The following is a 26,086-nucleotide window of genomic DNA, read 5'->3' on the forward strand; positions in this document are numbered from 1 at the left end:
GCCGGTAGCGACGGGTAGGTTAGGGCTGAAACCTAGGGCGCCAATCAAAGCCTTTTCATTTTTTTAAAAAAGAAAAGACAAGAATATGCGGACAATGAAATTTACGCTTGGTAAGTGGAGAAGGAAAACATTCAAGTTCTTACTCGACCCTTGTTTCCATTGTAGATTATTAGGTGATGAAATTACCCTTTGATACTTCCGTTCGGGGGTCACCACGTGAAAATAGATGTCTGCATTCAACTAGGTACAATTATTATTGTTATTCTTAGCCATCTTCTTTTACTTGTAGCAGGGGGTGCCCAGAGAAGGGATTCATGACGCGCCTGCGTCATGGGAATTTTTTAGGAGTACAAGATTTTATACCAATTCTATATATCTTCACACAAAAATCGGGATGGATCGTTTCTTTGATTGACTTGTTATTGATTTCTAGTTGTGGTTATTATGTACAGTGTTTCTACCTACCTGTGGGCGATCACGGAAATGGAGTTGAAATGAAACACCACCTCTTATGCCTTTAGAATCGGTTTGGAAAGTAGGGGCACATGCTGAAGCATTAATACATAGTTAGTCAATCAGACAAACTGTTAAGAATAAGATTCAGTACATTTAACAATTGTAGTGAGCCTGAGCAGTTTTGTACGTTTTACGTTAGCAAACATGAAAGCCTAAATATGCTTAAATATGTCTGCATTATATTGTTCCGAAAATTATGTCTGACCAAAATAATTTGAGTAAATAATTCGGCATAAATGGGGGGCAGGGGAATGTTCTACTTTTGGAGGGGAAGTGCGTCATAGGCCTTGGGGGGCATGGGCATCCCTGACTTGTAGGTGTATATTCTGGCAATACACTGCTGGAATTTTCTGTTTGCCAAAGTAGTAGTAATAGTGCGTATTTAAAGATGCTATGAACTGAAATATTCTTAAATATGTTAAACTTTTTTTTAGTCAAAAATGCTAACTACGAATCTGCTATAATATTTATTTCAGTTTTCCTTTGTTTCTTCATTTCAAAATATGTAGGATGTAAATATCACATACCATGGCATAAGAAGAAAATATCAACGAACCCACATAAAATGTCGGTGCTTGGTGGGGTAGGGGCCGCCAAACCACAATCCTGCATAGGGGGCCAAAATATCTAGCTACGGGGCTTGGTGCGCGTTTGATGAATTAAAGAATTATTGCAAATCAAATTATGCCCCTGTGGAACAATAGAACAAAGTACCGTAAATAGAATCAGCATGTAATAAACCGTATATTAAACATCTCCAGATACGATGCCTTGAATTCACAACATACTCCCATAATCAAGGTCCTTGCCATTCTAGTTTTCCATTCGTATTTTGTTTTTCTGCATTGTAGTTTGAACCTAGGGACGAAAACATGTCGAATGTATGATACCCTTATACAGTTCCGACGATATTAATCTACTCTGAAGGCACCGCGGGAAGAGCTGTGGAGGGAAGAAGATAAAGTAAAAAGAAGTAAGTATGGAAGGAAGAAGGACATAGCACAAGTAATGGCAGGACTAGAATGAGATAATATAAGTAATGTAATAAATTAAGCTGCCACTACAGTAATAGGAACAAAATCCCATGAGAGAAACGCTGATTGGTTTGACGAAAAATGCATTAAAGGAGAAGAAATGAAGCTTGAAGCAAATGTCTCCTTGGGGACAAAGAAACGAATAGGGAATTAATTATATGAACAGAAGAGAAAAAATAACAAGATAGTTATGCGCATGTGAAAACAGATTACAGAAGATTTTTATAAGCAGATAAAATAATGAAAACAAAAACCCTCTAAACCAAGACATAGATATGGGAAAAACTGCTTAGCGGTAATCCCAAGTAAAATGTAAATTATAATAATAAACCAAGACATATAAACATAAAAATCCAGTGCTGGTAGAATTGATTGATTCATTTAGTTTATTGTGCTACATGGAAAAAGGATCATGCTAGAAGAAAACCCAACTGGACAAAACCCTGAGATTGCGACTTTTCTCTTATATAAAGGTAGTAACAAATATTTCAAAGGTGGCACCACCATTTTTGTCCTATTTTTAACTTTCGAATTGTGATTCAAATTTATATACCCTAGACATACGTATATCGATAGCACGAGGCCCCTCAAATCGCGGTGGCATGTGTTGCACACCCCTAAGGGCGGCCCTGGTTTTTACCACCGAAATCGAATCCTGATGGTGCGTGTTGAAGAATATGAAACATTGTGGATCACGTGCTGAAAATACTATCTTTTCTTATAGTCATAACTGGCAGCATCCAGTAATAAACAAAATAATAACTAGAATACTACTACTCCGCCATCTACTCAAGACAACACAGAACAAAGTATTTCATCTTCTTTATAAGATCTTTTGAATAGGCAATGCTGTTGGATATTTGCTACAGCTTAGCAGTTTGTCTAACAACAAAATTTTTTGTCAAACGTTTAGGTTTTCTGTCGTAGCTGATGAGGTGTGGGAGAATGCTTCAAATCTTCAGGCCATTGTGTAGAATCTGAAGGGGCGTATAAAATATCGTTTATTGATTGCTGTAGTATAGTATCGGATAAAAATTTTTGTCCTGAGGTAAGTGTCTTGCATTCGCAGTAGTAGCCATTTTGTTTACTGGCGTACATTTATTTCCATGCAAGTTATGTATCAACTGTAAAAATTTGATGAAATATTTTTTATTTAATCCTTAGAGCAGATAAAGTAGAATGAGATTCATGAAAAAATGTAATAAAATATACTTACTGAAGAGGACCTTTTATCAACACAACCTTTTGGTATGCCAAGGTTAATGTTTTCTTGATATCATTCCATTTACCCGGGTTTCACAATATTTCATGCTGTATTTTCATACTATATGCGATGAATACATTGCACAGAATTGTCAATACGTCAATATTAGTGAGAAATGCTGGTGACACGTTTTTAACGATAGTCAGTTGATTAATCGAAGAGATTCTATCATTGACTTACTTACTACTTACGGTTATTTGGCATCACATATTTATACTGTTAAGTTAATAAAAGCGAAGATAGAATTCAGGTTAGGAGTGAAAGATAAACAACAATAGAACTTGTGTCAATAGATAATCTATATGTCCGATATCTCATACCAAGGAATGTGTTATAAGAATGTACATACATAATAACGGAAATGATTAGATTACATTAGGTCTACACTCTACCTTATTATTCCTTTCCTTATACTTCCTTTTCCGCTTTCTCTCCTATATTTTTCTCTTACAACTCTTGGTTTACCTTGCGTAGCTTATTTTTCCTCCTCGTTTTCTCTTTCTTATTTAATGTGTTGACTCCTTCAAAGTATGCTAAATGTCCATGTTTATTTTTCACGAAATAATCCAGATTTTTCGTATATATTTAGTTGACATCATATTGTTTGCAGAGAAATAAGTAAACGTTCAAGGCTTTTACTATTCATAAAAAAAATAGTTTATTTGAACCGTTAAACGACCGCGACCAACATATATATTAAGCCATATTCAAATTGATGTGGACGTGTCAGTGAGTTAGTTCCAAGGTAACTTAATATATAAGGTAGCGCCATCCGAAAATTGCCGATCATGCACGAGTGCGTGACGTCTTATGGGAGGATCGATTATGCTCGGTGCCCCTTCGGTTATGTTCGTTCGGGGCTTGGCCGAAGCAAACCGCCGCTATAATTTCTATGCGAGGTTCAGAGAGGGAAACTGTTTTATTACTTTGAGGAGGGGGAATTATTAATTATCGAAACTTCGGGATGGTATTGAGGCATTCCTTTAATGATTAGTAACATGACTGATTGATTGAGTTGGTGTTTCAACAAGTCCACTTTATGCACAGAAAGGCTAATCGGGACTGGATCTACAGTTTAAAGTGGGATCCGAACTACTATGTCTCTCCACCGGGTATGGAACCCGGGATTCCTTGATTACAAGGCAACGACGCTACCATTGCGCCATCGGGGAGGCACTAGTAGTAACATAATTGAAAACTCGCAAACGTATTGTGAAAATCCATACTTTTCAAACTTTCTGATCGACGTGTTACAAAGGTAGTTGCGCATGTTCTCATTTACCATGTCTTCATTCTATAATCATAGTATACTATAATTTTAACATGCTAAAGAAGAATTGCATGAATGAAAGAGTTAAAAAGGAAAGATCCTTTCATATATTTATTTTGTTTATTTGTTTCACTCCGCTTTTCTGCCACTTTGGGCTAATCGCGAAGACAAGATAGTAAAATGTCACGTAATTGCCTTCTAACGACAGTAAAGGAAATTACACTTCTTGAATAAAATGTATATTCCGGTTGTATAACATTATGTACACGATATTGAGCATTGTATGAAATAAATATAATGCCTATTAATGAAGTTTTACTACTTCGTTCAATTTAATATTTCACAAATATAATGTGGATGATTTTGTACCTTTCTACTCAGTGTAAACAATGGATGTCATACTCTCCTTTCGTGGAAAATTTTCTTTAAAACAGTAAGCTCTTTGTGGTGTAGTTGACGAACTATATACTTGTGCCACGAGCTTGGCATATAGAATAGTTTTTCCTGGTTATAGACGACTAAAATGTATTTGGAAATGTAATAGGAAAATCCAAGACAAAGTCCAAAAATGAAATTTTACAATTTAACGATTCATACCCTTGTACAGTCCTTCATTGTGATTTGTTGCTTCAGATATATTATCTTAACCTGTTCTAAATGTCAAATGTACAAGGGAGAAACATAATTATCAACATTATTAACCTAATGTCAGTGAACATCAAGTTAAATCTAATTAATGATTATAAATTAAATGGACAGAGTTAATAGCAAACTATTCTCTGAAGAATTAATTATGTCCTTTGAATTCGTAATTTGGCCCAAGTTTAGATTGCAGGGTGATAATCTCTTCATTACACACAAAATCGCATGACAAGATTTCGGTACATGTGTACTATATGACTGTATGTATGCCAGAAGTAGATTGCCTTTGTCATGTTAGGGACTTCATGAAATTTCTACATCTCACGCCCTATCCTCAAAGGCATTATTACTGTTTGATTTTTACCATTACCTGGCTTGTCCACCGCAAAGGAATATATTATATAGAATTGAAAACAAAAAAATGCAGTAATAGTGGCAACATTCTCCTGACTATACGTGAGCTTACCGTGTTGTCCTTTGCATCTCGCTTTGGCTTTGCTTAATATTATCAATGAGCTAAATTTTCTGTGTGTTCGTAAATCCCTTCCTGTACGCTTGAATTAGTAGGTTAGGTGAATTAGGTTTGGTGTTCTTAACATCCACTTTCGAGTAGGTTCGGCTAGTTAAGGGTGTTGCATTCGTATTTGTACACTTTCGCTCTTCGCTTGCACGTACACGTATTATAGCTTCTAATACGCAAAACGATTGCACACAACTGTAACTTATCAGCACGATAACTTGTACAACCTCACTTTGATATCGAAAATTAACATTTTATGGAAATTACAAACTGGACTTGCGTTTTCAAGGTTTGGGGTTTTATTTACAACACAAATTTTGTAACACGAAATGCCAATCTTACACTCTACTTCCTCATCCTCCTACGTAAAATTTCCGAAAATATGGAACTCAGAGACCCGAACATAATTAATACGAAATTAAATAAAACAAACTTTTAAACAAATTATTAGTGTAATGTGATTTACAATTAGAGAGAGTTCACACATATTTCATCAATTGCAAAACATCACCTAATATATCTGGCCGGCAACGAAATGAATTCGACACCCATCTTCTTAACGTAGAAAGTCCAGGTTAAGGTATACCAACTGTATTTCTCAAATAAACGTAACATTTTTTTGAAACGGCTCGAAGAGTCAACGCTTTGCTTACATCATCTTTAGTCCATACGGATTTCGTTTTACCGTGTACTAACTATTGTATTTGGGTGTCACTGAACACTTTCCCCAAGATATTCGTGAGTTTTCTTGTTACATTGTCGGTTAGGTTATGTTGAAGATTTTGAACTTGTTTAGTTTTTTTGGTTAAAGCAAGTTGCAAGAGCTTGTTCTTAATCTTTAACTTAATAATTTCTTTATGTAAACGTGTGTTGTTCTTCTGTAAGCGATGAATAGTGTTTTCCAACAACGAAACATTGCTAGCAGTTTCTGTACCTACGTCTATTTTTCTTTTTTTCGGCGACATAGTATTTAGCTTATTTAAGGAACGTTTCCTTATTTCACACCTTTCGTAGCGTACATCTCCACAGTCTTTATCAGCACATCCTAAAAATGATTCATGTTTTGAAGAGGAAGGTTCAGGAGAATTTGCTACACCACATTCTCTATTATTTTGCACTGAAGTAATATGGTGTAATTTTAGTGATGGCACTGCAGTTGGCTTCAGTACTTTCTTTGTTGGCAAACACAGAAGTTCTGCTCTTAGATCTCGCACATAGTCTTCTTTACAAAAATGGGCACTGCACACTCTCGCATTTTTAATAATAATATTATGTTCTCGATCACAAGCACGAATCCACTGTTTACTTACACGATTATCAGCTGGAAATCTATGATATTTTATATCACTTCCTTTAGTTTTTTGGTTATAATTCTCACAGCTTGTTACTGCACAATTAAGCATGATTATAGGTGGAATTAACAAAACAATCTCATTTCAAGAGAAATAATACAATAAAATATATCGAATGCGACAAAATCAATAACCTGCTTGTTCCGATTTTTGCGAAGTGTTAGTAGCTAAATGTGCCCCTCACCAAACTTACTGCACATAGCAACGAGCACCGTCAAACCCGATCCTCCCAGATGACGTAATGCATACGTACTTCACATAGCAACGAGCACCCCCTGAGTTAGTTCAGCCAATGTCCGCTAGGCGAGAAGTTGAGTGAAATTGGTGTCTTCAGAGAGAATCATGGGAAACTTGATTATATTTTCTCTTCTTGTTTTTGAAGTTATTGAAAAGCAGTTGTCAGTCACTCGTTGCTACTGCCTCGGTAACCAAGGGCCATGAGTGGTTGACTCATGATTAAACCAGCAAAGATTCCGGCTTTTAGCCCTGTCTTTGATATGGCTGTTCTATTACACCATCTTCATCAATTTATTCTAATTATGTTCATCCTCACCGTAGCAATTAGCTAAAAGGGGAAGAAATCGAAGCAAAAGCAAAGAAATTAGAAATATGTTTGTCCACCAAAGGGTTCTTTCAAATAATCGAGAGAAATCTGGAATAGGAAACATATAGTTAACTTCGACAAACATCATTATAAGAGAAACTCGGTCAATTTATAACGCTGCTAGAAAAACTCATTAACATTATTTTTTATTTGTTTATTTTTCATTTCTATTTACTTTCCACTGAGCATGTGGTTCTTTCTTTTCGCAGAATGAACGTCTGGAGGATATAAGGGTGGCCGTTGCATACATCGAAAATCAGCCTAAAATTATGTAGGTATTTCACACATATAATTCCAATTTGCTCCCCTCCTCCGGAAAAATAACTTGCTTCACCACAGATAATTTTGCGCAAGCCATCTTTTCGTAGTCTATTAATCACTAGACAAAGAGGAAATACATTTATCTTTGTTTTGTTTTTTTGTTCCATACAATTTGATATTTTCTAATCACTCGAAAATTTCATGTAGGGGAGTAGGAAATAATTTTCTTTCTTGACGAGTCTTGCAGTTGTTTGCGCGTATGTGTAATTTTATTTTATATCAATTTTTGAAATATTTCCTCGTCATTTTACTTCCTTGCGTAATATTCTTTACAAATATATTTCGCAGGAAGTAATTATTCTTTCATTGTGAAAGTAAAAGTTGAATATTTGTTTTCAGAATTTGGTGTGACAAAAATACCATGTGAAGTAGTGAAACGTTACAAGAGACCTGTCAAAAGTTTCACATAACGAGTTAAAATTACCTAAAATGTGATTGTTTCGTTCGTAATATTGTGCATTAATGATGACATTCTTCTTCTAGGGTTTACTTGGTAAGCATTGGATAAATTAGAATAAGGCTCTGATTGTCCCACACAATGGACTTAAAGGGCCGTGCCAAGCTGGGAACGACGACGAGACAAAATACTGTAAGGAGCAGACTGCCCAGAGAGCCCATGCATAAAACAAGGGTTAGCAGCCAAGGAACATCTGACACAAGTGATGATCACGACGCAGTTTATCGTCGCTCGAAGTTGAGAAGAAAATTACAAGAAATGAGTTCACGTATAACAAGCGCGTCTGCGGACAGTAAGTACGGTGACGATAACAATTTCACGAGCGAGTTCAGTCACATCACCATAGATAGTCCCCATGAATTCTACCAGGACTCTCTGGATGGAAACTCCCAGGATCAGGATTGCACTCCTACTCAGGATTCCGGACAGATAAACAAGACGGGGTGTCCTAAATCAGTCGCCAACTACCGCCAGTACAGCGACGACACTGTGGATCACACGGCTTCATGGAAGTATCGCAGAGAGCTGAATGATGCAGGATGTATAATGCCAGAAGACTTGTCACTCCACACTGAGAAGCAAAACAGCAGGGAGGTCGTCAGAGTATCCTCAAGAAATAGTTGTCTTTCTCACGACAGCCACGTCTCAGAGAGAGAGGAGAAGGACGTTTCTCTCTCAGGTAGATACAGTGACCAACAGAATCTCCGACGCGATCAGTTAAACAAGAGGTCTCTTAGTCCTACAGCAGATAGTTGCTTCAAGTATCGGAACAATACGATGAAAGGAAGGACCGGTAGTTCTAGAGTAGTTGTTGATGACTTCAAGAACCGGAACGAACAGCAGAACACGAGATCGGCAAGTGCTGGATCGGCTGTTCCTTACTTGGCTGTTAGAAGCTTCGGGAATCGAGCTACTAGTAGGAATGGTAGGAGCATATCAAGTGATAAAGTTCAAGGTACAGAAAGAAAGCAGCAGAAGAAGGAAGCGCAAGAGACCAGAAGAGATACTAGAATACAAGAAAAGGAAAGTTACCGTAGCGAGGAAGTAAACATATACCATTGTGACGGTGATGGCTCAGGAATTGTCCTGGATTCCAGGCCTGATCTGAGACCATCAAATGAAGACCATCGTAGACAACGCGCAAGAAGAGATTTCTCAACCACGTCGAAAGATGTGAACACATATTCAAACCTCTCGACGGTGAAAGAGGAAGATACATCAGAGCAAGCTTCCCAATCCGAGGTGAATTACGCAAACGACGATTCGGATATTACTCAAATCATAGATTCAATTATCCCGAGCAGTAAGAATACAGTGACATTGCCTGTAATGCGGAAGCAGCACAAGTCAAAGCTAAGGAGCACGATGACAAACGCGGATTCTGAAAGTAAGGAAAATGATGCTCTGATTAGCGAAATATTCGCCTTGAACTCTTCACCGTGCAGGGACACAAATCGTCGTGGAATGTCAGTGGATGCTCTGAGAAAGCAAACAGCATTTCACAGCATGGCAAACAGAGACAACGAAGTCTCCCGTAAATTCGATGCGGCTCAGAGTAAGAAGCCGGGGGTGACCTTACCTTCTAAGGGACAACACATGTCGTTCGGAAGTGTGCGGACAAGTTCACCGCAGAGAAAATCCATTGCAACCAGCCCTGTCGCAATACCTGTGGCGAGCCCTTACAAATATTCTAGCTCAGTCTCTCGCAGCTCAAGACCGGTAAGAAGTATATTGAAGACAAGTTCGGAAGACGATTCGTACTGCAACACTCCATCAGCAGATAACGACACCCCGTCTCCAGCAAGAAGCTCGACGCCTCAGAAGGATTCTGGTGTTAGTCGTCAAGGAAGGGAGCCTACAGGTATCTCCGCAAAATCAAAAACCAGTAGGAGTATATCTAGCAAATACCCCGCTGTTGTGACTCCAGTACCAAAACCCAGAAATATCCCCGTGAAAACTGCAGGTAGCAAGAAATCTGAATTGAAGCCAGATTATTCTACTTTTTCCGAAGCGAAGAATGAAATCCCCACGGACACCAGGAAGATCCTACCTGCGACAAAAACGAACGATGACGTTAATAAAGCCAATAACCAGATTTCTTCTAAACTCACTGTTCAGGGAAAGTACGAATCCAAACCGGTGGAAAAACAGAAACAGCGATGCGAGAATGAATTAAGCGACACGTTCGTCAACGGATCTGTGAAGCAGGGTTACGTGTCTAATGTACCCACAGACATAAAAGAGTCCATCAAGCAGATATATTGCAATCTTGGGTTGACTGACAACAACCGCTCGCGCTCTCAGCTGTCTACCGACTACCAAAGTGAGAAGAGTAGTTTCGCGTCGGTAACACCAAATGAAGTGAGCAAACCATCGAATGCGGAAGATGCGTATGCGAAAGTTAGCAGAATGCTTCCATCGCACCCAAAGTTGAACTCTGAAACGCGCGAGAGTGCCGCAAGTCGCCAGAAAGAAGTCGATCTTCCCGACCGCGTCTCATCGCCAGCGCAGGATGCCATTGACGACACGAGGGACGATAATCGTACGGAAAGCAAAGGCAGTGATCGAAATGTAAGCAGCATACACCATGAGCACACCGTGAACAACGCGCAACTGAGCCTGAACCGCGCTTACGACAGCGACAACTCCAGAAGAACCTACTCCATGGAGACGAGTAACAACGCACAGACATTCGCGCTGTTCGACCCTGAGGTCAGCGATGAGGTGAAATGCATCTATCTCTGGGACAAGGCTGACTTCGCTTCAACAAACGCTGACGACACTGTGGATTCCTTCAAGAACAACTGCGAGAACGGCAAAGACGACGATTCGCAGCCATACGAGGCTATCGACTTGGAGACTACAAGGAGCAACACTTCCTACATCAACGAGCGCGTTAACGGAACGGGAAACCATTCGAAACCAGATCACTACAAGGCTGAAAAGGAGGATATCAAAGGTTGTTACGGGGACGGAGCTGACGTGCAGCCCAAAAGAACGGATACCAAGTACTCGGACATGATTCTGGACAGCATGAAATCTCGACAGAGTCCAAAAGCCGATACAGAAAGGACAGACGAAACGCTGGAACTAGCCAAAACTCAGCAGGAAATACTCTCTCTGATTGATCGTGTCATCAACTCCACATCCACAGACACTGCTGTAGGTAGTAGGGCCTCGTGGCTCAAACCCAAGCGCGAAGTCTCTATGAAGCTGGACCTGCAGAGATGCATAGATTTCGTGAACAGGGATTCCCAGAACGAGATGGACAGCAACGTATCGAAGAAGGTCAGCGAGGCAGTAACCAGCAGTCTAATTTCGAAGCCCAGGAAATTCCACTCCCGATCCAGAAAGTTCCAGAATGCAGCAGGCAACGGACATCATGTGCAGGACAATAGCGAGGATTCATGTTCAAGTAAGTGGACATGTGGAATCTAAAACGTGCAGGGTAGCTCATCGATTCCATATCCGAAATTGCTAACAATGTAAGTACGGGAAAACTTTTGTATGCCCGAGTATACCTGTACTGGAACATAAACTCCACTTTCTTATTTCAGTATCCTTACAGGGTATTACGAAGCACATCACACAGGTGGTAATGCTAACACAATACTGTACAATGCCCTGTACTTTAGTTATTCAATATGGTGTCGAGGGCGATGCGTCCGTGGAATATGCATATTTGCTGTGTACGCAAATTCCATGACACATATCAGATAACTGATTTACTAGGTCTAAATTTTTATTAACGTGCGTTTAATTTGTAGAATTGACAGTAGTAGATCAACATGTTTATTTTTTTCACTATAACTGGCTTTCAATGTGATTTATTACAATTTGTGTTGAATTTACGATTGCGAATACATATATTCATTTACATTTATAACATTCCACAGAATATACTGTCATCGTTAATAAAGTAATAATTCATTCTTACAAGAATTAAGAATATGTGCATAATGAGTAGTGAAGTTAACATAACATAAAGCCTGATTTTTTTTGTTTATTATATACGTTATAAATACGTTCCTGAGCGTCCGGTGCAAAAAAGACATTGCTTATAATAACAAGAATCATTTACGAATTTGCAACTTCCATACATTATGCATACGAAACATAGTTTTCCATAACAGAACAGCTGAATATGGAAACAATGCACAAGACCAAGCATAATAAGAAACGCAGATTGTTTTCCTTAAAGGTCGGCAAAAGAAGTCAAACTCCCCAAACTTGACTGGTACGTATGCACGAGTCTAGAGGGACTTTTTATCACAACTTCCGTAAGACGTAAGAACAAAACGAAAGAAGAACATCAGATACGTGCAGATATGGTAATAATATGTATCTCCTCCTCCTCCAAACGAGCAGACATAAAAATGCTGGGTTTTCTGCAATCTGCCTCAGAAGAATCAACTTATTTTGAATGCATAGTTACTTCTTCCTAGCGAATTAAATTAAATTTGGTCCAATCTTTAATATATCCTCTTTTCGATTATTGCGATGTTGTTTACGGGCCAAGAATCACAAAAAGGCTCTCAGGCAAAATTCAGAAAGTCTAAAATGCATGCATGAGGTATGTCTACAGATTTAAAAATCACGAACACGTTCTCCCTGTGCTTAACCAGCACAAAATCCTCAACATGGCAAGACGGAGAGAACTGCACATGACCTGCATTACTTGCAATGTTATAAATAAAAACATCCCGGACTATCTGAGTGTAAAGCTTAAAGCCAGGAGTGAAACGCACTCTTACTCCACCAGAAGCGCCGCTAATCTCCATATACCTCGCTGCAGAACTTCTGTTTCGCAATCTTCATTCAGTTACATGGCACCTAAAATCTGGAATGCACTCCCGAACGAAATAAAACAACTGAACTACAAACACTTTCGTAGGGCAGTATATGATTCACTGATTGATGATCAGAAGCAAAGTAAGACCACATATGATTAAAAACTGTTTCCTGTGAATTATTGAAAAAAACTGGACCGAAACTAAGTAATAATACATGTATATTATTATCTTTTCATTTATTGGCACACACGCACTGTATATATTTTGTTATCTCTTTTCTTTTTGTGATTTTCTTTGTGTAGTAGTAGTTTTTTTATATAGTTTCTTTTATGTTATTTTACTTATGTAGTGTCTTATAATCTTCATGTATAATAATGTACCTAGGTACTTTGCTACATTTTTCTTTGTCGGGTTAGGTGGTAGATCAGCATTTGCTGAACCTCGCCCAAGAATAAAAACCATTGAATTGAATTGAATTGAACGGAGATAATGCTAGTCTTTTATCAGTTACAGGATCAGAACTGAAGGCAGGGAAGAATCCCAGTTACTCTCACCTGCTGCAGAAACTTCGCTGGGGCTACCTGAAGCACATCAAGAGGGAAGTGAAGAAGCTTGAGGACTTGGAAAGGTGAGATTTCATTCTGTGCTTTAAGCCCGGTAGGTTAGGAATGTAGTCACTGCCAAACAATTAAAGGGCTCCTACTTTCAGTAATTCGAAGATAGTAAAATTAAATAACTGTAATATTAATAATAACTATTGCATATGGATGTTATAGACTAACGGGTTAATAATTACATTAGTAGGGAGACAAATTTATGGTAAATAAAAACTGAAAAGAGCGGTAAATAAAGTGTTAGATCAGCGGTATATACCAGCGGTGGAAAAAAAAAATTGGCACACACTTTTTCATCATGAGAGGAAACAACATACAAAAGAGCTATAAATTGATAAACTACTTCATTATTATATACTGTACACATACACAAGTACTTAGCTGTCCAACCAAAAAGAAAACATCAACACAAAATCACTTCATTTCTAAATTGCATATTCGGGGGAAGAAAGGAATGCAGCTTGACATGGAGCGAAGTTTTCGAACTGAGATTATGTGCATGGGAAATCCAAATTTGCAGCGTCATCCTGATGTGATCGAAGATAAAACGTTCTTCAGCTGCAAGTGGATCAAATTTTTCACATCAGACAGACACTTGAAAAAAAGTGGGAATATAATCAAAATGTCCATCAGCTATTCATTGATTTCAAAAAAGCATATGATTCGGTCAAAAGAGATAAATTATATAATATATTAGTCGAGTTTGGAATACCTAAGAAGCTTGTTAGTATGATAAAAGTATGCACCAGTGAAACAGAAAGTAAAATTCGTGTGGGTATTAATATGTCTGACAAATTTACAATTCATGATGGCTTAAAACAAGGTGATGCATTATCTCCATTGCTCTTTAATTTTGCCTTAGAATATGCTGTTAGGAAGGTAAAAGAAACTAAAGAATAACTAAAATTAAATGGTGTGACTCAGTTGTTAGCATATGCAGATGATGTAGACTTACTGGGGGATGATGTGAATACAATTAAGAATAATGCTAAAATATTTTTCAAAACTGCTAATGAGATAGGTTTGGAAGTTAACAAAGAGAAAACTAAATATATGCTTACAGGCCGAAACCAAGTGTTAGGTAATAATCAAAATCTAATTATTGATAACAACTCGTTTGAACCAGTTTCCAAATTCAAATACTTAGGAGTAATATTAACAAATGAAAATTATATTAAAGAGGAAATAAAAAGTAGGCTTAATTCAGGAAATGCATCTTACTTCTCTCTTCATAAACTTTTGTCTTCTCGTTTAATATCTAAGAAACTAAAAGTTAAAATATACAAAACAGTAATTTTGCCTGTAGTATTATATGGATGTGAAACTTGGTCCCTTACATTGAAAGAGGAACATAAATTGAGAGTATTTGAAAATAAGATCCTTAGGAAAATATTTGGACCTAAAAGGGATGAGGAGACAGGTGAGTGGAGAAGGTTACATAATTTAGAACTACATAATTTGTATTCATGTCCAGATATTATTAGAATAATTAAATCAAGAAGACTTAGGTGGGCAGGCCATGTGGCACGAATGGGAGAGGAAAGAGGAGTTCACAGGATTCTTGTTGGGAAACCTGATGGTGAGAGACCTGTAGGAAGGCCAAGACGAAGATGGAGGGACAACGTTGAGATGGACCTAAGGGAAATCGGTAGGGATGGAAAATAGTATATAGATCTTACTCAAGATAGGGACAGATGGAAGGCCTGTGTTGCTGCAGCCATGAACCTTCGGGTTTAAGAAGGCTAGAGAGTTAGAGTTAGTTAGCTGCAAGTGGTAGGAAACTTTAGGCAAACGTTTCGTTACAAATCGACAGTTTGCGCGCACAACCTCGATTGCCGATTTTTGCGCGTTTTCTACTTAATTTGATGATATTTCACGGTTATTTCGCGAAAAACCGTTCATTTCGTGGAAAAGCCCACATTTCGCATTACTTCGCGAATAAAACTCATGCATATTACATCATTGGGGGTGTGGTTACGTGCAGAATGTTCAAAATTGCATCTTTTTTTCACATTTCGCGATTTCGCGCATCGCGAAAATTCAATGTCCCTATACATTAGCATTGTCTTTAAAAAGTTTCAAATTAATGAAATGTCATTTTCTAAATATCTCGTATATTTGACGTACTTGCACTGATTATATTTAACATATTATTTTCCATGATGTACTTTTAGATTTTTACTTTCAAATTTGTCAAATTGCGGCACATATTAAAATATATCTGTGCGTTTTTATTATTATTTGAAAATTTATGGTAGTTAATGCCATTTTTGACGTTTATTTTAACACCATTAATTCTGATACAGTTATTCTGAAGATATGAATAAACTATAAGAACTGAACACGAAGAATATAAGACCATTCATGTGAACCACCTCTGAATTATAAGTTATATTTTCAAAATGATTTCAATAGTTCTAGTGATTTGATCATATGTTGATGCATATATTCAATTAATACAAAATGTTTATTAGAATAATGGGATGGGTTTTGACCCCAGTCTTCGAATTAAACATTTTTGCCTTGAGGGAGGTGGTGTCAATCCATTGCATTGCTGTAATGCACATACTTAAAAGGAAAGTGACTATTTTTGAGGGATGATTTATGGGCATTATTGTCATTACCATTAACAATAACTTTAACAGAACACTCTGGTCCTGGGTTCGATACCCGGTGGAGGCTCAAGTGGTTCGGATCCCACTTTAAACTGTAGGCGCAGTCCCGATTAGCCTTACTGTGCATAAAGTGGACTTAAAACACCACCAACTCTCTTTAACAGAACATTAAAATACTAAAAACTACGTACTGAATCGTTAATTTTATCACACAAAGACTTCCCAGCGTTCACTGTTCCACTGTTGACCTTACTGATTACGTCGTTATTTTACATAAATTGTTATTGCATATTGAAGTATTTGCATTAGTCAGTTTCTTGTTCAGCAATAAATCGAACAAATACTGTTCTTACAGAAACAGTATTTCAGTTAAATTAGCATTTATGGATCTTTATAAATCAATTATCAGGAATAGTTTTTTACTCTGTCTTTTTTCAGTGAAGTCTCTTTGGCCAAACATATCCCTCCCCGATGGCGCAATGGTAGCGTCGTCGCCTTGTATTCAAGGGGTTCCAGGTTCGATACCCGGTGGAGGCAGATGATGGTTCGGATCCCACTTTAAACTGTAGGTCCAGTCCCGATTAGCCTTTCTGTGCATAAAGTGGACTTAAAATAACAAATCAATCAATCTTTGGCCAAACAATAACAAATACTTAAATATTGTTGAGTACATTTTGATAATATCAATAATATACAAATAAAAGGAAATAACACATATCTGAGGATAGGGCCGTCGTTAGGAGTGTACAAGCGTGCCATCGCACTGTGAAGGGCTTCGCGCTTCGGATATATGTCTATGCCTATAGGCAAAGGACGTATTTAATGGGGGTTCATGGGGTCCGGTCCCCCGAAAGACTTACCAATTACTAAAATAATGAAAATATACTTTTCAACATAACTGTACTCGATTGTACTATAGTCGATGGTTATTTATTTCCTATGAACTCAGAAGGTAAGGGTTATTATATTTATTATTATTATTATTATTATATTTGGATCATACTGTTTTGAATGCCATACAAAAGAAGATTTAGGTATGCACACTACTACTAATGATAATATACATAAAATATTAATCAGGAACTTTACTTTTCGTCAACTGTATCTAACATCCTTCTTTTATTATTTGATAAATATTCAATTCTTTATCTATTTGACATTAGTTTTCTTGTTTTTATACAAATTTTGGTGATCTTAGGTATACACAAGATAGGTAATAAATATATGATGTTATATCTATATTCTTATACTATCTATTTACGTGTGCGTGTAATAATAAAAATACAATATTAATAAATTTATATATTTTAATTAATATTTTATTTAATTATAACTTGTTTTAATTTCAACATTATTATTATTATTGAGACAATTGGTTTGGACCCAACCCTTGAAATATATTTCTAGATACGTGCCTGCCTATAGGGAACCATAAATTTTGAATCAGGATTCTAAAAGGCTAATTAGAGGACATAATAATGCGTTTCTAAAAAGTCAGAAAGATGTTTTTTTTCAAAAAATGTTTACCACTTTTAAATACCGTGCGACAATGTGTGAATCGAGCGAAATAATGTACGAGTATATTCCTTTTGTGATTTGATTTGCTTTATTTTACTTCGCATCTTGTGCCACTTTTGGCTAATTTGCGAAGATGGGGATGAGTGATGATATGATGAAATTGATGAATGGACACTCACAAATATCCATGCCCAGGCCAGGATTCGAACCTGGTATCCCTGGCGTCGTAGCGAATGTACAAGTATATTCCTGTAGGCTTCTTTGCTATATCATATATTTGCTATATCAAAACATTCAAAGTCGATTTCCTCGAAGTAGTTCTTGGAAATCACGTGTGAGGCCGCCACCGTGCAGCAGTGAACAGAGACATCTGCAATAGAAGTTGGAACTACGTGCACTGTGGTTTATCCATGATAATAAGAATAACCTATTATTACTGCAGTGGTACGTACCATATGCAGTACTCTATTTATTTATTATTATTAACGTCTTATTTTAAATGGCGTTACTACATACGTAGGTACAAGGGCTTGGCTTTAGGTTTTACAATATATACGTAAATTTAACAATGTAAGAATATCTCTCCTCCAGCAAAAAGGAAACAGAATAGTACTCATGTCTCATCCGTCTGTCAAACCCAGGATATTAGCAAGGGGAGAGCTGAAGCAAAAATTCGAAACTGGTGTTGTTCCCTTCCATTTTTCTCAACTCATTCTCATCGTTGCGGTCGAACAAAACGACAATGTGAAGGAGGTTACAAAATAAGAACCTGGACAGCGTCCTTTGTCGAATTTCACATGTGGAGCGAAATAAGTAACTCATTCGGGGGGAGGGGAATTTTTGGTCGAAAACATTCATTTGATAGGGTACGAAACTGCAAGCCTCCCTTCATATCTGTGACTTTATATCGTATATACATTGTACCAGTGGCGTGGCGTGGGATTTTTAAAAGTGTTACCGGTTATCAGTAGGACATTTAAGGGAGACTTGGGCGCCTCCCCACCTCATGCCCTCCTCCCCCCCAATGTCTTACAAGTAGTTCATATAATATTAATCTGGTACGTCTGCAATTCAATACTAGATTTTGGTAAAGTTATTAATCAGGAAAAAAAATGTTGACATAAGGACTGAAGTGAAATCGCAAACATTGGTTGTTAACACACTGATTTGTAATTTGGTACTTACAGAAACATCGAAGGCTACTTATAGAGCAGATCAATCCAACGACTCTTTTTGAAAATAGTTATATGATGTTGGGGTGCCGAGTTCGAATCCTGGCTTGGGCATGGACGTTTGTGATGTCTATTCATCAATTTCATCATATCATCATCACTCATCCCCATCTTCGCAAATTAGCCAAAAGTGGCACAAGCGAAGAAAAATCAATCAAATCAAATCAAAAAGTTCTATGATGCTGTCATAAAGTGAAGTTTTTCATTTGAATTTGAATTTTTGGGTGCGTCATGGTCATGGTCCATGTTATCCACATCTGAATTCCACACTATTTTTTTCACCCGAAAATAGAGTACATGGCCAACAAAAGAGTTTCGACAACTGCGCACATCCACATAACCACGGATAGTCGTTATACCACGAAACATTGAAATGTCGGTCATATCCAGCAGACGACTTGGTTTTTAAATCGTTCAAAATAGGCTTTGACCTCCCTTTCGCCACAATTTCGCTTTTTTCTGCAAAAGAACGAACCAAAAGATTGCTTCAAAATATCTTCTATCGCACGATTACACACACTGTTCAGATAGGATGAACCCGCCACCTCGGAACTCGGAGCAAGCTCCATTAATTAAGTGACAATGCCCGAGAACAACATAAAGACGAAAGACACCACTCACACAGTCCCTCTCACAAACCGTTATTTACTTTTCTAACACGTGAAGCACCCTCCTTGCCCCCTCCCCTCTCAGCATCGGCACTTCCCCAATATTTCCTTCGGAACCTGCAAGAAGTCCAGTTCTACTAATGTTGCCATCTTAGTTCTTTTGAAACCAGATTTGCCCAAATCGCGAAACTTTTCGTTTCAAATAAGACGTATGTAGAGTAAATGTAGTATTCATCTGTTTCCTAACTACTCCCACTCTCATGTTTCGCTAAATCCACTGAAATCTCATTTCTGACACCACTACTATTTCGTATATTTTACGTCCTTTGCTACCTTTAAGAGGCTTTCGCTTTATAGGATAATCGTGACGATGAGGATGCATGGTGAATTATTGAAATAAAATTATTATTTCTTTGTGTATGTAATTATTAATTTTTATAACAACGAACATTGAAATAACCATTTCTTGCTGAGGATTCGAACCTGCGACACCTGACATTTCAGAGCATGCTAAGGCTTGTAAGTAATGTTTTCAACCAAAAACAGTTCTACCACCTCAAAAACATTGCTTCAATCCGAAATTATTGCATTCCTGCGACAACGTATGTCAATCTCAATCGGCCCTTTCAACAATTATCACAAATTCCTGTAACCGAAATAATATTATATGTGTGAAATATAGAATTTTAGGTTGACATTTTTAGGAGGACAGAGGACCCCTTGATCATACCCATCCCTCTCCTCTCCTTCTCGCCCATGATGTCGAAGAAGGACAAAGAGGGCTTTCGTAATCGCTGATATTTAGAGTAAATACAAAATATCACGTGGTAGTTTGCTTTTCCCCAGTGTGATTTGATTTTTTAAAATTTTGATTTGGCGATTTAAGTCCACTTCATGCACAGTAATGCTAATCGGGACAGTTTAAAGTTGGGGCCGAACCACTTGTGCCTCCACCAGGTATCGAACCCGGGATCCCTTGATTATAAGGCGGCGACTCTACCACTGCGCCATCGTTCCCCAGTGCGACTGGACACCTTCAGAGTAAGATAGACCCGATTAGGCGACTTAGCTCTTTTCTGTCAATTGAATATGGCAACACTGGTCTGTACCCGGTAAGGATCACCGGCAACTGCTCCGGCTAAACAGGCATGCCAAAAACCCGGCTCCTCCTCCCGCCATAACAGTCTTTGCCGCAACGCGAAGTCTTACTTGCGTGGGCTCAGGGCCCTTTCCTCATGTTGCCTGAGGAGGGTACCGGATCAGTCCTCCTCTTCGCTTTTGCCGGTGTCAGAAAAAATGCCAGTCTGCAATGTTTACTTTACGACAATATTACCAGTTTATGTACGTAATAATATTTTAAGACAGGTTCTTGAATTCTTTATATTTTGGTGTTACCTGCGGTAACAGCGGCTACATGCACGCCACGTCTCTGCATTGTACGTACATTATATTTCTATATCTTCTCTGGAATAAGTCTTGACAAGTTAAATATCGTTCTAAGACTGGATTATTGTCAGAGTTATTGTCCTCCCCGATCCCGATGGCGCAGTGGTAGCATCGTCGCCTTGTAATCTAAGAGTCCCGGGTTCGATACCCGGTGGAGGCACATAGTTCGCATTCCACTTTAAACTATAGGTCACTGTGCACAAAGTAGACTTAAAACACCAATTCAATCAATCAATAGACTGGACTATTTTCCCTTTATTCAATTGTTATAATGTTGGAGGACAATGCCAAAGCACAGTGGCATATTTTATACATCTAGGCAGATGAGGGCAAGATACCCCAGTCGACCCTTCCGCCCTCTTCTCCCCCAGCAAACAAGAAAAACTAGATAAATAAATGTTATTTTATGCAAATATGAAGATCTTGCATGGTGTTCAGGAGTATACTAGAATCCCCCCTGCCTCCCACGCATACTTTCTGATTGCGCCACTGTCCTACCCCGACAAAAGATCCTGCCAACTGGTGCTGGGAGAGAATTTCGCTCGGGCGCCAAATATAGTGCAGGAGGCCTTAGAAAGAGCGTTTCGCGGGCTAACAGCAGACGTCGCTCGCACACTTTTGCCGATACTCTCTTGTCGTCTGCTCCTCAACCGAACAAACAGGCCGAGGTAGCAAGAGGCAGAGGTCACTCACCCTTGCAGAAGGGTGCAGCGAGCTAGCTGTGGCAACCGGGCTCGCTCATTCGCGGACCTGATTGGTTCTCGCAGACACCCCCCCCCCATATTGTCGTCTGCTGTAAGCCCGCGAAGCGATCTTTCTAAGGCCTCCTGCACTATAGTTTGTACGGACAATGCTAGTTAGCGTACGGAATTGAGAGCTTCTTGGATCGTGAAATGAAAGACGCAGTGAAATAGGAATAAGCGAACATGGTCATCATCAGGCACGTATCCAGAAGGGGGGCTTAAGGGGCTCGAGCATCCCCCCCCCGAAAGTTTTAGGTTTACACTAGATAAAATGAGTTTTTTTTTGTTTCTTGTGGTGTGAAATAAAATAATGTGACAATAATTTAAGGAAAGAAATAATTATGGAGGCAAGACGGAGAATGTTCCCTAACCCTGTTATTGATAATAGCATGTATCCAAGATGGGGCACAGGCGGCTCGACGTTCTGCCCAGGAAATTTTTCACTTTACGTTAGATAAAATTAGGTTTTTGGCTTCTTAAATAATGTTAAAATAATGTAAGGAGAGAGATAATTATCGAGGCAAGACGGAGCATGTTTTATACCCCTGTTATTATTAATAGCACGTAGCCAAGGTGGGTATGAGGTGGCTCGAGCCCCCCCCCCCCTCAGGAAAGTTTTAAATTTACTCTAGATAAAATTAGATTTTTGGCGTCTTGAATAATGTGAAGATAATAAATTTATAAATCTGAGAGAAATAATTATCGAGACAAGACGGAGAGTGTTCTATAACCCTATTATTGTCAATAGCACGTATCCAAGGTGGAAATCAGCAGGCTTGAGCCCCCCTTCAGGATTTTTTTTCTGTTTACACTAGATAAAATTAGGATTTTGGCTTCTTGAATAATGTCATGATAATTTGGGAGAAATAATTATCGAGACAAGATGGAGAATATTCTATAACCCTGTTATTGTTAATAGCACGTATCCAAGGTGGGGTTGATGTGGCTCGAGCCCCCCCCCCATGATTTTTTTTATTTTACACTAGATAAAATTAGGTTTTTGGCTTTTTGAATAATGTGACGATGATTTAAGGAGATAGACAAGTATCGAGGCAAGACGGAGAATGTTCTATAACCCTGTTGTTGGCAATATTGCACGTACACTTTTCTTGCGCTTTCGGTGTTGACTCAGCGCACTTGAGGACTATGTAGAGACTTGTCAGCATTTGGATGCTGCACAACAAAGATAGAGCCACACGTAGGGCGATTCGTTGTAATTTCTAATCTCTGGAAGGCGGGAGAGGGTACGTTCTTGAATGAGAGAAGGAGTCAATTACTGACGATATTAACGAATCGTTTTATCTGCGGAACGTTCTACAATATAATGAGTATATAAATACGCCGATTCAATTTTTCGATTGATCTGTACAAAGAATCGGTTAATGAGATTTCAGAGGTAAGTGTGACAATTCATACAGTCGATTGGTGATCAGATCAGCCAGCGTCCTCTGGTTGCTTTATAAGATATAGTGATTCGAAAATGAAGACATTGACGACAGCAGAACTTCCGGGGCCTCAGAGTAGTGCTAGCTCGGTTCGAGGGCCGAAGAGATCAAGGACTCTCTCTCTTTCTCTCTCTCTCTCTCTCTCTCTCTCTCTCTCTCTCTCTCTCTCTCTCTCTCTCTCTCTCTCTCTCTCTCTCTCTAAAGTGAATATTTCATCAGTACCGGATATTAAAACAGAAATAAGCTGCATAGATCAACTGAAAATCAAGGTTTTGAGTGATGATTTAGTTTTGCCAGAACTAAATTTCGTATATGCAGTCTGAGAATTTCATGATATAAAAAATACTTTTGTTTAAGCCTATTGAGTTCGAAACACATTCAAACACTTAACTACCATAAAGAGACAGCCGAAAATTTTATGAATGTCGAGAAGAGAAAGCAAGAAGATGTTGCATATGTAGACATTTTAGGCGGAAATTGCAGGCTCTACCAGGACCCACATCAGGGCTCTACCAACTGAGCCACCTAGTCATCCTTGACTTCAACCGATATTTCGTTAAAATGTCTACATAGTACATGTCCTGTGTATATCAAATCGTAAGGTGTTGCCTGCATAGTGAACAAGCACAAAAAATATAGGAGAGAGAAGAAAACTGAGGAGCATTATCACCGGTTGCGGATAATTTTTTTCTGTGGTCAACAAGAGCTACTACTTCAAGGTGACAATGACAGTGGCCTAATAAGGGAGATTTCACACCGTGTCGCCTGAAGATTAGGTTTGTGCGGCCTTTTGTGTCGCTACGGTGTGAAACGTTGCTGTTGATTGGCCCATTCCAATCGACATGTATCACGTGTCCCTTCGGTCTGAAACCTTCCTAAGTCTTGAAAATCCAAGTCACAAGGATGGAAAATTAGGGCCTTGTTAAGGTTAGGTGTGAAGGCAGGCAGACGACAGCACCCTAAAGGATCATATTTAAACCTGCAGGGAGAACGCATCTTACTTCAATCTCCAATACGATGATAAAAACTTCTGGTGAGTTCATTTTAAAAAATGTGTCAGAGATAAAGAGAGGCGTGCCCAGGATTTTCGGAAGGGAGAGGGGTTACGCATACTATTTTTGGTAGTCAGTCCTGATTTTGCCATTTTTCCCTGTCTTTGACGTTCCTCTTTTTTTTTCTTTTTTTTTTAAAAAAAAAGGAATACTGGGTCAAATGGTGTTATTACCTCACCAACCCTCCCTTGGGCACGTCACTGGAGATAAATGAGTAAGCATTTGATCATACTGGGAGACGAAACATTAGATGTGCTGGGAACGGAAGGGTTTTCATTATGCATTAATTGTTTCGTGATCCACCTGTATTCGAGAAGACTTCCTTTGTTTCGTGCCGATATATAACAAGACAGCGAAAGCTGTGACAGGCATTTTTGAATACTTGTGAGTGCTAAGGCCTGAATCTGAACAATTTGGTGGGTTTCGGCTTTTATAAGAGCTGAAAAAATGGGAGGACAAGACACGTTAGTGGTGTTCAGGCTCGAATTAGAGAGAAATATTCGAGAGCTGTCTGCGTCCAGTTCGCAACCCACAATTTGAATCTCGCGTTGTCGAGTGGATTGTCCATCCCGTGCATGTGTAACAACTTCGTAAAAACACTCAAAGATACCATAGATGTTTTTATACCTGATGAGAAGAAATGGACAAACACACATACTGAGATGGTTCCGGCACACATTATTAATGCATGGAAACAGAGGAGTCGAGTGGTAAAAAATGTTCCGATTTCACGTTCTGATTAAAATGATAGCCTTACAGTGGCAACGATTTAAGGGATAGTTGCTCCCCATTTTTTATTTTTCTGCTTCAAAATTATGGCCTCTTAATGTTAAGCCTTGGCTACCAAGAGAAAGTAAACTTTCCTTGCAACGCCCTCCGCACCCCCCCCCCTCGTTTTGGAACCCAATTGCCACCACTGGTCTTAAACATACAATTGTGAGGTTCTTACTATACCCCTTAAAAAATGGTGTTGAGCCCCCCCCCCCCGAAAGGAATTCCTGGATACGTTCCTGGTCATCATGTCGATGTTAACATGTAGTTTAATCTGTCTTACCAACACAAAATGATACATGAAAATGAAATCGTTGATTATGGGTTGAAATAACCAAGGTGCATATGTGTGTCTACGATTATTGTCACATTAAAAAAGAAAAACCAAACTCGATACATTTGCTCCATTTACACTGTCGAAGTGATTCTTACTTACTTCTCGTGTTCGATACCCGGTGGAGGCACATAGTGGTTCCGATCCCACTTTAAACTGTAGGTCCAGTCCCGATTAGCCTTACTGTGCCTAAAAATGGACTTAAATAAATCAATCAATGCAGGACTCTTGATGTACGTATTTCAAGTTCCACAATTTTTGTCCGTTTAACAACATAAATTAGATATGCATCAGAACACTGTTTGTTGCACTACTATCTGAGCTTAATTCTTGACAAATTATTCTAGAATGCTGTTTGCTGTATTTTTAGGTACCTGGAATCCTACAACAGACAGAAAAAGATAGTCTCCATATTCGATGGGGTTGGCGAAGGTAGAGACTCCGCTCAGAAGCTGAAATCTGCAGAAAACTTTTACCAATGAATTCTATTTCTACTCTAAAATTTGTGACAATCTGCGCAAATAAAACACTCAGGACAAAAAAATCTGTAATGAATGTGCATGTGTGTGTGTGTGTGTGTCTGTGTGTTGCAATGTAATGAAGATTTGATATGTATTTTTTTCTTTTGAATAATACATTTTTCTTTGTGGTACTTTATGCTTCATATTTTCTGAATGTTGAGCCGAGACAAAGTTAGATTAAGGGGGAATTCCCCCTCCCCTTCTTCTAGTTCACTCCCGCTAGGTTTAATTGTAGCTTTTTATTATAATTAGACATCGTTTTAGGGGATAACTGCTTAACTTTAGATATCAAAGAAGGGATTCATCATTTACTACCTAAATATTAGATATTCAGAGATGTTCGTCTCTTTCAAATGTCAAAGAGGGATGGTAACAGTAGCGGTTTGATGTGATCCGCTCCTCTCCTCTCTCCCC

General features: G+C 38.5%; 1 protein-coding gene across 2 annotated transcripts; it reads left to right on the plus strand.

Moving 5' to 3' along the window:
* Positions 1–2,410: 2,410 nt before the first annotated feature.
* On the plus strand, positions 2,411–25,803 carry LOC145991117 (uncharacterized). Of its 2 annotated transcripts, XM_083126885.1 has the most exons (5): positions 2,411–2,598; positions 7,412–7,473; positions 8,007–11,395; positions 13,281–13,401; positions 25,522–25,803. In XM_083126885.1, exons 3-5 carry the CDS (start codon positions 8,062–8,064, stop codon positions 25,631–25,633), a joined length of 3,567 nt encoding a protein of 1,188 aa, XP_082983011.1. In that variant the 5' UTR covers positions 2,411–2,598; positions 7,412–7,473; positions 8,007–8,061; the 3' UTR covers positions 25,634–25,803. The 2 variants fall into 2 exon arrangements, with proteins under 2 accessions (XP_082983011.1, XP_082983010.1); XM_083126884.1 differs by lacking the exon at positions 7,412–7,473.
* Positions 25,804–26,086: the final 283 nt, after the last annotated feature.

This window comes from Lepisma saccharinum, chromosome 8 (genome assembly GCF_977018435.1).
Source record: "Lepisma saccharinum chromosome 8, izLepSacc3.1, whole genome shotgun sequence".
NCBI lineage: Eukaryota > Metazoa > Arthropoda > Insecta > Zygentoma > Lepismatidae > Lepisma > Lepisma saccharinum.

Excerpts from the sequence above, each read along its gene's own strand:
- LOC145991117 (XM_083126885.1), top strand. The coding sequence starts at position 8,062 with ATGGACTTAAAGGGCCGTGCCAAGCTGGGAACGACGACGAGACAAAAT. Across the intron at positions 11,396-13,280 it reads TAGCGAGGATTCATGTTCAA|TTACAGGATCAGAACTGAAG; the intron begins GTAAGTGGACAT and ends GTCTTTTATCAG. Across the intron at positions 13,402-25,521 it reads AAGCTTGAGGACTTGGAAAG|GTACCTGGAATCCTACAACA; the intron begins GTGAGATTTCAT and ends CTGTATTTTTAG.